This window comes from Sorex fumeus, unplaced genomic scaffold, assembly GCF_029834395.1.
Source record: "Sorex fumeus unplaced genomic scaffold, SorFum_2.1 ptg000007l, whole genome shotgun sequence".
Lineage (NCBI taxonomy): Eukaryota > Metazoa > Chordata > Mammalia > Eulipotyphla > Soricidae > Sorex > Sorex fumeus.
In genome coordinates, this window is record NW_026606064.1 from 62,261,827 (window position 1) to 62,275,145 (window position 13,319).

General features: G+C 37.2%; 1 protein-coding gene across 1 annotated transcript in view; it reads right to left on the reverse strand.

Moving 5' to 3' along the window:
* Nucleotides 1-724: 724 nt before the first annotated feature.
* GPR158 (G protein-coupled receptor 158) overlaps nt 725-13,319 on the reverse strand; it is a 346,381-nt gene continuing 333,786 nt past the window's right edge. Inside the window, exons 9-11 of the mRNA XM_056131077.1 lie at nt 9,842-9,947; nt 6,100-6,246; nt 725-5,155 (exon numbers count right to left, since the gene is read on the reverse strand). Coding sequence (XP_055987052.1) covers nt 3,680-5,155; nt 6,100-6,246; nt 9,842-9,947 — 1,729 coding nt within the window. The 3' untranslated portion in view covers nt 725-3,679. The remainder of the gene's footprint in view (nt 5,156-6,099; nt 6,247-9,841; nt 9,948-13,319) is intronic.

The window sequence follows — 13,319 nt, forward strand, 5'->3', positions numbered from 1 at the left end:
TACCTGCATTGCTCTGCATATTGATATGATAATGATCCTGACTGGTGAAGAACAGTATTTTAGATACCACTTGTTTATTAAGACATGAATGAACAGATGCATAAGACAAGGATAGATAAAAGCTTAGCTGTGCTGAGATCAAGTCTCTTAGTAACAAGCAGTTCTAATAATACTCTCCTGTACCCTTGTAAATGTAGGAGGTGAATTAAGTCAACAGGAGATGCTTCGGACTCCAGCCCCACAGGGCTCCTCATATTTGGCAATTGCTACCAGAAGTTCTGCATAGGAGGGTGACATTCCACTTGTTAAAGAGATGACAAATCAAGGAAATTCCAGATCTAGACATTGCTGATTTTCTTTATAGTCTTCTGAATCTCATCTTAGTGATTCACTTTTACCACCAGTTTAACTATAAGCTTATATCTTTGCAAGGCGGATGTTTCCTCCAAAAAATCATAGTGAAACAATTACACCTGATAGACTTGAATGATAAGTCAAACTTCTTCACCCAGGAAGAAGTTGGTATGTTACAACCCAAATTACCTATTTTTGCTGACATGTCTTTACTCCAGTTGGCTAATGAACATACTGCTGTACACAAACAATATGAAGATGTATAGGCATAAGTATAGGCTTAAGCAAAGCCAAAGATACACGAGATTCCTTCCAAAGTTGGTTAAAGAAAATAAACTTGATTTTTTGAAATCACCACAAATCATTTTCATATAAATATGCTTTATTGCAGAGAAGTTATAATTATGTACATGCTGAAACACATCACAACATAAATTTACCAAATATTTCATGGTGGGATGCTGTAGGTTTTGGATAATAGTTTCAGAAGAACCACAGATTTAAGTTAAGAGACTTACAGCTTTATAGACTCTACAACTCTCAGTTGCTAAATGCTAGAAGTCAAAAGGCAGTGTTTTTTTTTTTTCAGTCCTACCTGTCATCATTTGCATGCAGAAACCTAGGAAGCAAATACAAGAGAACTGTCGATTTTCAAATCCATATTGCCACCAAAGATTACAATGGGTTGAGTTATAATTCATGTCGTGAAGCATTTACTTCTTGCATAAAATACACATTTCTATTAAGATTGGTATAAATCTACCTATTTATAAACCCTGACTTAAAAACAAGGACAGGATGCAGCCTGCACATGCAATGAGAAGGACAACCTAGCAAATGTTTGTGGCCATAACAGTGTTTATTTACGTTCTTACAATCAGTCTGGGAAAATGACCTCACACACTGTAGATTTAAACTTCTCTGAGTGATAGTTGATGGCAATGAAACCTTAGGAAGGACCCTAGGCACTCTCACTGATTTATGCTGGTGGAGAAAAATCTATGACTCATAGAATATCACTAAGGTATAATTTGGCAAGTTTTCTTTAAGCCATATCTCTTGCAGGAGCATCCAGAAGTGCAATAAAAATTCATTGATGCTTGTCTGCTTATTTCTCAAACCGTGAACAAAGTGATAACAGATCTTGGGCATAAATAAAGCAAGTGTAAGTGGGTCTGGAAACTCCAAACCGAATTCACAAATAGAGCTTAAAGTGTCATTTCAACATTACTAAGTGGACAGGCCTCACTTGGAAAGGAGGGAAGAAGGAATCGAAGGAAACACAAAAAATAGAATTTCTATATCTCTTTAAACCAACCACCTGAGTAATGCACTATGCAGCAAACCAGTAAGGAAGAGTTATGCACAACTTTGCAAAAATAGTCAAGTGCTCATTTACTCCTGAATAAAAATCATTAAGAAACATTTAATGATCATTAAGGAGAATTCTTAGTTTTGTCCTTCCCCTGAGAATGGGTTCTCTAAGAACAGCCCTTTAGCTACCTTCTAATTCTCTTTTTCTCATCTTTCATCCTCAAAGCATGTTTTTGCTGTTGCTCATAAAATGAAATTCAGCTACTTAGGCCAGAAAGATCCTAGCCAAATAAACCATTCATGCTTCAGTTTTAGTGTGAGAGAAAGAGAATTCTGGGTTCTATTTTTACTTTAAAGTCATTTAGCTTTCAACAAAATGAGGCTGGGCTTTGGACAGGATCTCTTTGCATGGTTCCATCAGTAGTGCTAAATCAGCAGCTTAGGATCCTCATGCCAAGACATCAATATGGAATGCGGTAAGTTTTATAAAAAGTGGTTTGGGGGCTGTTTTGCCTTGCAAATAAACTGGTGGTTTGAAAGTTTGAGCTAGGTGGCTCACAAAGGCAATTTGCAGGACTTGTAAATTTCCCAAAGCTTGGAAGAATGAAGAGCCCAATCCACCTTTAGGCTATGAATAAATCATGTTATAAGTCTCTTTGGGATTTGAGCTCAGTTATATTCTACCCCCAGTTGAAACAATGAGTAACACCTTATGAGAATAAGTAGTTTAAGGTAATTTAAAATATTATATATTCAGTATGTATAATAAAAATATATCCATACAACGATCTTGATGCTACCATAATTCTTCTGTTTAAAAAAATAATCCCTTGAAAGTGCTCTCTGGAGCTCCCTTTCTGACTTTGTTTTGAAAGGCAAATTCCCTGGCTCTTAAGTACTGGTGTAATTCTCACATCGTTCCTAGAGTCTTCCCTCTCCAATGATAACAATAATGCACAATAAATTTTTCTGACTCTTAACTTCATCCTTAGGAAATGCTGTTAAGGATAAAATACTGAAAAGAGTTCAAAGGGACAATTATTTGGAATGAAAGTGTTGTCTATCTCTGACTTTGAACAAACAATGTATGTTTCCCTTAACTTATTAAGACATATGACTAAGAAGGACCACATGATTTCCAATATTAGTAAAGCTTAGGAGTCCTAACAAGAAGTTCAAAACAAGTAACTCAACTTGTATAAAAACCCTGATTAAGACAGTATAACAAACCATGATGGGAAATAAGAGTCAAATCCAAATGCACAATATATAAACCACAGGCAAAACTAAAAGGGTTTTATCATATCAGTTATGGCTTCCCAAGCCAGAGAAAGCTTACTGTACTTCAAGAATCAACTAAAGTTGATATACAGCAGGTATTCTGTAAGTTGCAATAACAATCGGGTAGCTGCAGATTGCATAAATGTGTTGTGTCACATAATATCAAAGTTATCTGCAAAAATTATACAATCTGGAATGCTCGTATATGAGAGACACAACAATGTACTGAAACATACATTTATAAGAAAATGAGAGCAATCATTAATATAAAAGGTATTTTTGGGATGCATTAAGTTAGCAGTGCTATGAAGGTTAAATAGGTAAAATAAGTTCTTTTTAGTCAGCTACTTAAAATTTCAGTCATATACATCTATACCTGCTTCTTTGTACAATTTCTCTCTCTTCTTCAACTGGATTTGCCTTGTTTAGGATCTTCAAAGTCCCATGGCTAAATACTGATGGGGCAGACATTAGGGGTTACTCCCCCTAATCATGCTAAAAAGCCAATTTCCGGGTGTTACACAGGGAAAGACTTCTTGGCCAGATGAACTTCTCTAGGATTCTACTACTCTGCCCTCCCAGTCTCCTGGCCACACCGCTCATCTTTTCCTTCACTGACAAATACATCTTGGGAATTTCCAATCCTGATAGCTTGTGTCTTATATCCAATTCGGGGTTTCCTCCTTCTTTGCTTTCTGGAGATGCTACACGTTAGAAGTACCCAGACCTCTTATTTCCGAGGCCCTGCTATTTTATTTGCACTTAAAGTGGAAGAGGCAGGTAAAGCTACACTTGTTTCAGCATTTGGTTGATCTGGGGTCGCAAATTCCCAAGGGCACACTTCAGCTCGCGATATTAAAGACGGCTGAAAGTTATTACGTGGGTTACAGGAGCCACGCACACTGTCTTCTGAGGAAGATGTGTTTTTCTCCTTGTCTCCTATCTGGTTAAGATTTTCATTCTCTAGTTTCGATGCTACAACTTTGGGGGACAGTTCTTCGTATTGCCCAGCGCACACCTTGGCTGCAAAATGCTGATTGCCCTTTTCCTCGTTGGCTCTCCCGGGGGGAACCTGAGTCTTAGAACTCAAGTGCTTCTCATCTTCCAACAGGGACTGACCTTGGCTCTCCCAAGGGCACACCTCGGCTTTGTCTACGCCCTTTTGATTCATTTGCTGACACCCTTGAGCTGCCTTAGACTTGTGATGAGATTTCTCCTTTAAGGAGAAAGTGGGGTTTTTCTCTATTTCAGAAGCGGCGATAGAGACGTGTTTCTGAACTTTAGATTCTGAAGGCACGGGACCAGCGGTCAGGTCATAAAGCTCCCAAGGGCACACCTCGCCTATGTCAAAGCTGTCCTTCGCCTGGACGGTGCCAGGGCTCAGGTCGGAATTGGCAGTGGTGGGAGTGCCCCTTTGCTGTTTCATAATCCCAGATTTCTGAGGTTTCCTGGGCTCCTCCAGGGGGCTGGAGTTGGGGGCTGCTGAATCTTTAGTCGCTGGGTGATCGCTACTGGAGTATTTGCGGCTGGACTCTTTATCTTTTGGCAGAGCTTTCTGGGACTTGGCGCGTTCGTCCCCACCCGATGCCTGGGTCTTCCCAGCCAGTCCCAGAGTCTTCTCCTTGGCACTTGCGATGGCGCTGAGCGACTTCTGCAGTACGGAGGTGCGTGGGTGCCCGGGCTTCTTCTCGGAGCTGAGATTGTGTGCGCTGGCCGACTTGCACACCAGGGGCACCGACTCCGCTGACTCGCCTTCGCTGTTCTCCTTGAGCTTCTGGGTGAGCTTTCGGCCCGAGGGAGACTCGGCCGCTGAATTTTCGGTGCCCTCCTCCTCCTGGCTCTCTGCGGGCGGGCTGTGCGGCTCATCCTCTTGCTCCGTCACGTGGTCGTACGTGCTGTGGGACTTCTTCAGCGAGAAGACGCGGTTTTTCAGGGACTCCTCCTTGGGCTTCCCCGTGTTCCCTGAAGACTCGGGAGGGTTCTTCCTGGCGATGGCAATGCTCTTGGCGCTGCTGTGCTCCGCGCCTTCCTTGTCCTCTTTGGAGCACTGTCTGCTGACCGTCTCGGGGATCTCCGTGATGCGCCGCATGATGGAGCGGCCTAAGCCCTTCTTGGAGCACCGTTTTTTCTGGAGGTGGGGGTTATTGGTGATCATCTTCTTCCTTTTGTATATTTCCAACTGGGCATAGAGTTTCTTTAGCTCATCCTGTCAGAACAAGAATAAAAAAACGTAAAAGGTGAGTAATACAGGGGGCGGGCCATTCCGGAGCATGACATGCTATTGAAATCTGTCTGTTTTTTTTTCTGTTCTGGGAGAGCAGTACTCGGGGCTTACTCTCCTGACTGAGCTTAGGGATCACTCCTGTCAGGCTCCGGGGATCATATATGGGGTACCAGAGATTAAACGTGGGTCAGCCACGTCCTTACCCACTGCCCTATTTCTCTGTCCCCCAAATCAATATGTTCGAGCTCGTTAGGGAAGTTATTATACAGCTCTTGCAGACATTTGCATTTCCTCCTCGTTCTCACAGTTTGATTACTCAGTGTTTCATCTCACATAGCGCGTGAATGCTGGGAACAGCGCATGCTTCACGAGGCATGCACTCTGAGCTGTGAGTTGTGTGGGCCAGACGGAACTGACCGTGGCGCATAACAAACAGCACATATATATTTCCCCTGAAAAATCTGGGAAGCATCATGGAGCCATTGAGGACATGATGTCTCATGTGGGGTCAGGTTCAGGGAGGGGACCTAATCTCATCAATGATGCGAAGCATCTTCTTCCTCCAAATGCTATACTGCCATGCGTCATCTGAAATAATCCAGGCTCTCTGCTCATGGTTCTATCCCATCTTTTGCAGCAGCAAAATGTCATAAACTTTATTATGGAGATCGTATAATAGGTTCATTACTATGACTGATATAAATCAGTGGTGACTGTTGGGGCTTTCAAGAGTTGAAACAACCCATGCTACAAGATCATAGATTTTAGAATTGAGCTTAACCCTGCATTAGTCTTTAGTTCATGCTTTCGTCTCTTTCTCGACTATTCATATGCATACTCATGAGCACCTAGTGATCACCCCACAGGTGCTTAACCTGTCTAAATGATCCAAACCTGAAACAGTAAAGAAGAGACATTGGCATTACCCGTATGTCCTCTGGATCCAAGCTGTGTTCACTCCAGGCTGAATTGATACTGCTGTTCAGGTAGGATCCAGATCGGCCCATGTCTAGCTCATCTTCATATGCTTCGGTGGCAATATCATCGCGTGGGTTATTGCTTGAGTGTGAGAACTGCAATAGATGTAATATGAGCTGGAGACACGGTAAGACAGAGCAGTCATTTTTTTAAAACTCTACTGTTAAAATCATTAATTCGGCTTTGATAAAATCATTCAATGAACTCCTTCTAAAAGGAGTGCTGCTATATTTGTGTTCTGCTTTCTAATTTATATGCAAAAGCTCTAAGTGAGGTAATACTACCTCTTGGTTCCCCCTCATCTTAATTCTCTTCTTAACTCTTGTCTTTGCTCTCAGCTTTCAGTGTTAACTTAAATTACTTTTATCCTATGATGTATTTGCATTTTGAAAAATATACGTAGAATAATAATAATAAAAAAATGTTTCTTGAGTAGCTATTTATAACCACAAGCAGCCAGATGGGCTTACACTTTGAACAATGAGATCTATCTTATGTTTCTTTTACTTCATAAAGGGGAGGCTACATTTTATATAAGGGCACAATCACCCCTGATCATAAGAGCATGATTTTATATCTATTACATGTAGCTTCAAAAAGTAAGCTTCAAAATGCAGGAGGCAGGAAATCTGAATTCCAGTCACAGTAGATCGTGGACCTAGCTGGCACAAAGTGCCAGCCTAGAGAGCTCTGGAATAGATGCTCAGATGAATCTAAGTTCCAGATTCAAAGATCCCCGAAATCAGGGAATTTGCTCTTTAGCTCATTGTTCTCAAGTTTCTTCTTCATCACATTTTGATTGTTTTCACATGGGATGTTTATAAATTTCAGTTTCAAGTACTCTTGCTATCTCTATTTTTCTTTAAGTAGAGGAGTGAGGAAGAGTAAATTAGAGAAGCAAGGGGGAGCAGAAAATATGCAATTTAGCTACATATCATACAACACAAAACCCAGTGATTATCCCATGAAAACTGAGAGAACAGCTTAGCGCACTTGCCATCAGATACTCTTAAAAAATTAACCAATAGCCATTTGGTACCTGCTATCAAGTAACAAAAAGGCAGGTGAACAAAAAATATGAAATAACATGGGAAATAACATGGGAAATGGCAATTTTTAATTTAAATAGTAATTAATTTCTTTGAACCTGGACTTATTGAGAAACCATAAAAACTGGTAAAGACTTTCTTCACTCTTGTAAGAATGTTTGTGGAGACCACATGTGCCATCAACAAAAGGTCACAAAAACTCAAAGACTTGAGTTTTTGTCCTCCAAAATCTCTCATACTATAGTTAAACTATCTGGGAACTGATTATAATAAGTGTTTTTCTTTTTTCCTTTTTTAAAATTTTTGGGCCAGATCAAAATCTCAAAGAAAATCATGAATTGAAGAAAGTTATTTGTCAAATATTATTGGTCTCCGGCTTTAACATTTTTCTTACTGTTTACCTCCAAATAATTTTGAAAACATTTACCTTATTGATGTTTATTGTTTTCCCCTTTGCTTTTCTAGGATGATAGTAATGAGGGCACAACTTTTTTTATGAGTTCATATTCTCAGATAAAGAAGAGTGTTTATCAAAGTCTTTCAATAATGAAAAAAGTATCTTTTCATTGAGATAGGCTTCCCATCAAGTGTCTCCATTTAAACTGTACAATTCAACATCTTTTAGTATATGCTCAATCTTGTGCAACCAGCAGAACAAGTTCCAGACTATTTTAAAGAAAACCTGAGCCCATGAAACAATCTCTTTCATTTTCCCTTCTCCCCAGCTTGTGGCAACCACCTAATCGACATCCTGTCGCTATCAAGTTACCTTTTCCACATCGTTCACGGAAATGGAATCATGCAATGTGTGGCCTTTATTTCTGGCTTCTGTCACTTGGATAATGATTTCTAGGGTTTCTGGAGGGTGGATCATGTATCACCAATTTATAACTACACATTGTAATCCAGAGAATTGTAATAATTCTTAAGTCTAGTACTCTTCATTTAAAAACATTACTTACACTTAAGAAAGAAAAATGTTGGTAATTATATTTTTTGAGTGATCCCAAAAGTTTGTAATCATTGATGAATGATACTCCATTGTGCCACATTTTAAATGATATATGTGACAGCTGAGAAACAGTTGGGTCATTTTACTTCTTAGCTACAATGAATAATGTTGCTAAGAACAGTCATGTACAAACCTTTCTTTGAACATATGTTTTCACTTCTCTTTGGAGCTCAGTAACATTTTATTGAGTGAAGAAATAGTTTGAATATATATCCATCTAATAAGGATGATATCACATTAAGCAAAGCTTAAAAAAAGTAAAAATAAACTGCAGTAACAGATTAATTCATGAAAATTGAGACTATTTGGTATCAGTTCTTCCTTCAATTAAGAAAGAAATTAAGAATTTTATTTTGAACCACAGAAGGCTTAACCATTAACATATTAGTAATCTCTTATACAAGGGCGACTCCAGAGTGAAATACAACAATATTCGCACCTTTTGCTCTAAGAAATTTTTTGGTATCATTTTTAGTGGATTACTCATAACAAGCAATACAAGAAAACTTATTTAGGTCCTGCTTTGTGGGCAGGGTTTGGAGATCAGGGTGGAAGTATTTTAAATATGGTGGTGGGAAGGTGTAATGGTGGTGGGATTTGTGTTGGAATATTAAGTGTAATAAATTATTGTTAACAACTTTATAAAAATAAAATTAAAGTAAAAAAAGAATTCTATTTTGTTTACAGTTGGTTAGCATTTTTAATTCAGGCTAAATTTTAATGTTTTAGTTCCTTGTGAGATAAAGCAAGCCTTGTATGAAACACAAGAAATGACAATTCTGTGTCAGCTGAGGTAATGTTACACTGTGAGTACCCTGATAAAGTCAGGAAATGTTTAAATAGCTTCTGTTTTCTATGTGTAACCGAGGAAAATAATGACAGTGCTGGAATTGAGATAGTTTTTCACCTAATTCACCTATCATTTTATTTCATTCCAGGCAGTCTTTCTGCTATCATGTCACAGAGCCTCCTCAATTCAAACACAGAGTGACTGAAAGCCTTGGTTGATGGTACACTACTCGGTGAGTCTGTGGTAGAGGGCATCTGCAGAATCTTTGACTCCTGAATCCATTTCAAGTGCTCCTGAATTGAGCACTTCCACACCCGCTCCTGTGGCCTAGACCACGTCAGCACTTACTATTATCAAACAAAATTCTTCTATGAAAAATATTACAAATATTTATGTTTCCATTGAAAGAGTCTATTTTAAAGATGTAAATATTTACGTACAGCATTTTTCTGATAATGAACCCAGACAAGAGGATGGCTGAGAATGAAAAAATGCTTTTAAAGTGATCTGGAAGTTATAGCTATCAAGAAGACCTTCTTGAGCCCCCTATAGCTTAAACATAATGGGTATATCAAAATATTTAGAAAAGAACTGAAGTATATGATGGATTTTGTATAAATTATAACATCTTAAAATTATGTGAGATGCTTATTAATATATCCCCACAGAAAACTATATCTAGTTTCCTGAGCAGGGACCTTTAAAAAGAGTTTAGCATGTCAAGCTGTTGTCTACACTTTCCATTACCTATGTTCTTTGAAGCAAGAAGCAACTCCCTTCAAATGAATTTAAATAAATTGCCTTGCAAGAGGAAAAAAGTCATATTAGAGGAGGAATACCTTTGGAATTAAAAGCAATCCAACAGTGACTGTCACAGTCAAATGAGTATGTGCAAAATACAGCATCAACATCCAATCAGACTGAAGTCTTGAAGCAAGAACAAATCTGCAAGAAGAATTCATTGGATTAGCAATACAGAAAGATTTCTACTTGAAATAACAAACTACTTGGACTCTTTATTTCTTGGTGATATGTATGTATATATATACACATATATATGGAAATAAGGAAAATGGTATTGTATATGACATTTTTATTATGAAATAATGTGAATAAGTAACCCTCATTAGACACCTAAGATATAGTTCTGATTATAACTTTTACTAGTTATAATTTTAAATTATCAATTGTAAGAAAGAGAACACATCAACACATGTATGTGCTAAATACATGAAAATGCTAAAAGGTTCATCAAGTTATTTCTCTATATATAAGTTGAATTTGGAAAGCAAAATAAGTGAATGCAAGTGAATTCAAAAGAGTAGTGGGCTACAAATTCATACTTTCAGGCAAATTTGAGTTAGAAGACCCATTCATAATCCATATTTAGATTATAAGACATTTAGATTATAATACACTTTGTAGTCTGGAGAATATAATAATTCTAAAATCTAATACTCTTCTTTTAAAAACATTACTTACAATTTAGGGAAAAAATGTTTGTAATTATCTATATTTTTGAGTGATTCCAAAAGTTTATGTTGTCAAAAATGTAAGAGTCATAATGAATATATTCATGGTAGAATATTCAAACCATATCTTGCATTTGATTGTTTTGTTTTTGCTTTTGGGAGGTAGCCAGCAGTGCTCAGAGGCTACTTTCTGAATTGGTGCTCAGGGGTTGCTACCAGCAGTGCTCAGAGAACTATGTGGTACCAGGGATCTGTTCAAAGCTGGGTTCCTGGAAAGATATGCTTTGGCTCTCTGAACTACCAATCTCCCTGCCTGCAAAACACATCATCTAAAAGAAAAATGTTAGCTGCTATGAAGCATCAAATTGTTTTAAAATAGTTGAACATGTTATATTTTAAAATCTTATTGAGAGACTTATAGCATATTTTCAAATATGCTCTAGGAAGCTTGTAATAAAAGAGTTTCATGATTCCATAAGTACATGTACAAATTAAACTCATGGTTTAAGGATCATCTTTATGCAGAAACCAGGTGCTGCTTTATGAGGGTTATTCTACAGTTATATTTTTCTTTTAAAACTTTCCCATCTATTATTTGTTTATGGAAAGTAAAATAACATTCTCTTGCTTTCGAAAGAGAATTAGCATTTTGTTTCAATAGTTCACATCATCAAATTTAAAAAGCTAACATCCGAAATTCTCATATAAAATTATAAAGCATTTTATTTTCGTAATAGAAAAAGCTTTTATATCAGTATTATACTGTACCCATAAAAAGTTTACTGACTGAATTAATATTGCTAATATTTAGAATAAAATTCGCATCAAGTAGATTTCTTTCTTGTTTTTCTTCATTCTGCCTCCTTATTCTCCCCGCAAACTATCAAGCTACCATGAAAATTAAACAGCTACACAGAATGGAGAGATGCTTTTCGCCATGCCTAGAGATACAAACAAAATAGACTAACAACATATGGAGAAGTGTGAATGCTCATGGCAGTTTAGATCTACATGATAGTTGAAAAGGATATCTCGATTGTCATCTTCTCTAACACCTCTGTGAGAATGTAATTAGACCTACCTGCCTTAAACATGACTGAATATTCATATCATTAATGGATGAAATATTTTTGGCACATTCTATGCTGGATCAGGGGAGATATATTTTTAAAAACACTGAAATAGTATCATCATATTCAATAACAAGTTACAGTCTCTAAGGCATAAACTTGAAGTATAGAAGCAATATAAAATGTTCTCTGAGACAATAATACAATCCCAGTCAGCAGGGGCCATTTCCAATACTGGAGCAGACAGTTACATCAAAGGAGATGGATTTAGAGTCCAAAAGCATCTTAATGTTCAGGGAATTCCTATTTCAAATGTCAACATGAGGGAACTTTAAACTAGCCTAACAATATCTCGAAGGAAGGATGGCTGCATGTATTTTAAATTAAAACTGCGAACCTTCAAATATAATGTGAAGCATACTGACATCAACTATTCTTAAATACCAACTTTTGTTTCTGGGTTTTGTAGACTGAATTCATGACTAGAAAAATCTGACAGAAATTGGGTTTTACAGATTTTTAAAAAAATGTTTCAACTTTTAAATATAGGTTTAAAAGTCAGGAACCTAGGGATATTCTAAACTGAAGTTAAGAATAAAAGCAAACTGTTTTAAAAGTCTTACACTTCCCCAAAGGTTTGCTTTATGCTTAGGACTAAAAATAAGTAAAGGATTAGAACAGACTGGGCAAAATGCCTTCCATGTTATTTACCACTCTAGAATTATTCTTTATATTTTACTTTTGCCCATTCTGATACATACATATACAAATGTGTATTTATAATTCGTATTTAAGTAGACAGGAAAGAATACATCCCATTGACAGAGAATATTTTTGCGAATGTTGGAAGCCTTTTTCAATATTTTATTCAGAAAAATATTACTAAGATGATGTCAAGTGATTTAAGTTGTTATGATATAGCTTTTTATTTTCAAACTTTATTAATATTGGACCCACAGAACATATGAATTCAGTCCATGTATAAATAAAAACTTAGACATGATTATTATTATCTCTTACTCTATATGTACCATTTTTACTGAATTTTTAAATTTATCATTATTAATTTTGGTTTTGAGGATACCAGTTGTGCTAAGGGCACCATGTGCCAGTGATTAAACAGAGCTTGGCCACATATCATCATTGTACTGTCTCCTTTTAAAATTGGTGCTCTGCAGATTTACTCTCAAGCTATAACACCATATGAGGTCACAAAAAATTAAATTTCCAAGAGACAGTGGCTGGTTAACTCTGATTCTTTGAAGCTAGTAAGTTGTAATCTAATTCAGTCTGGGAATTGTGATTTAAAAAGTAGAGCTTCCCATTCAGGTTTGTCGGGATGGATTCTGTGGTCAATTTGGTGTGGAAAATTCTGGTTGGATAATACAAGTAGGTCTCCTCACAACTAGACTTCCTGATGAGGTTAATTTGTACTATGGCATTTTTAAAGGGAGCTGTCAAATGCAATGTGTCATAAATATGTCTGACTATATGAAACAATTAAAGAAGATACTCCTAATACCTCATAGGTCTTACTTTTTTTTTTAGGGAGTAGTTGGATTATGGAGTTTCCTTTTGAATTTATCATTTAATTTTTTCCACAATGATCTCCTATTGCCTTACTATTAATACTTTTTTAAAAGTTCATATAAGGGTTCCGAGAGCAGACGAGATCGGGCGCGTTCAGGGTGGTATGGCCGTAGACACGGGGTAGCACAGGGGTAGCGCGTTTGCCTCACACGCGGCCGACCTGGCCGAGCCAGTTTTGGTTCCTC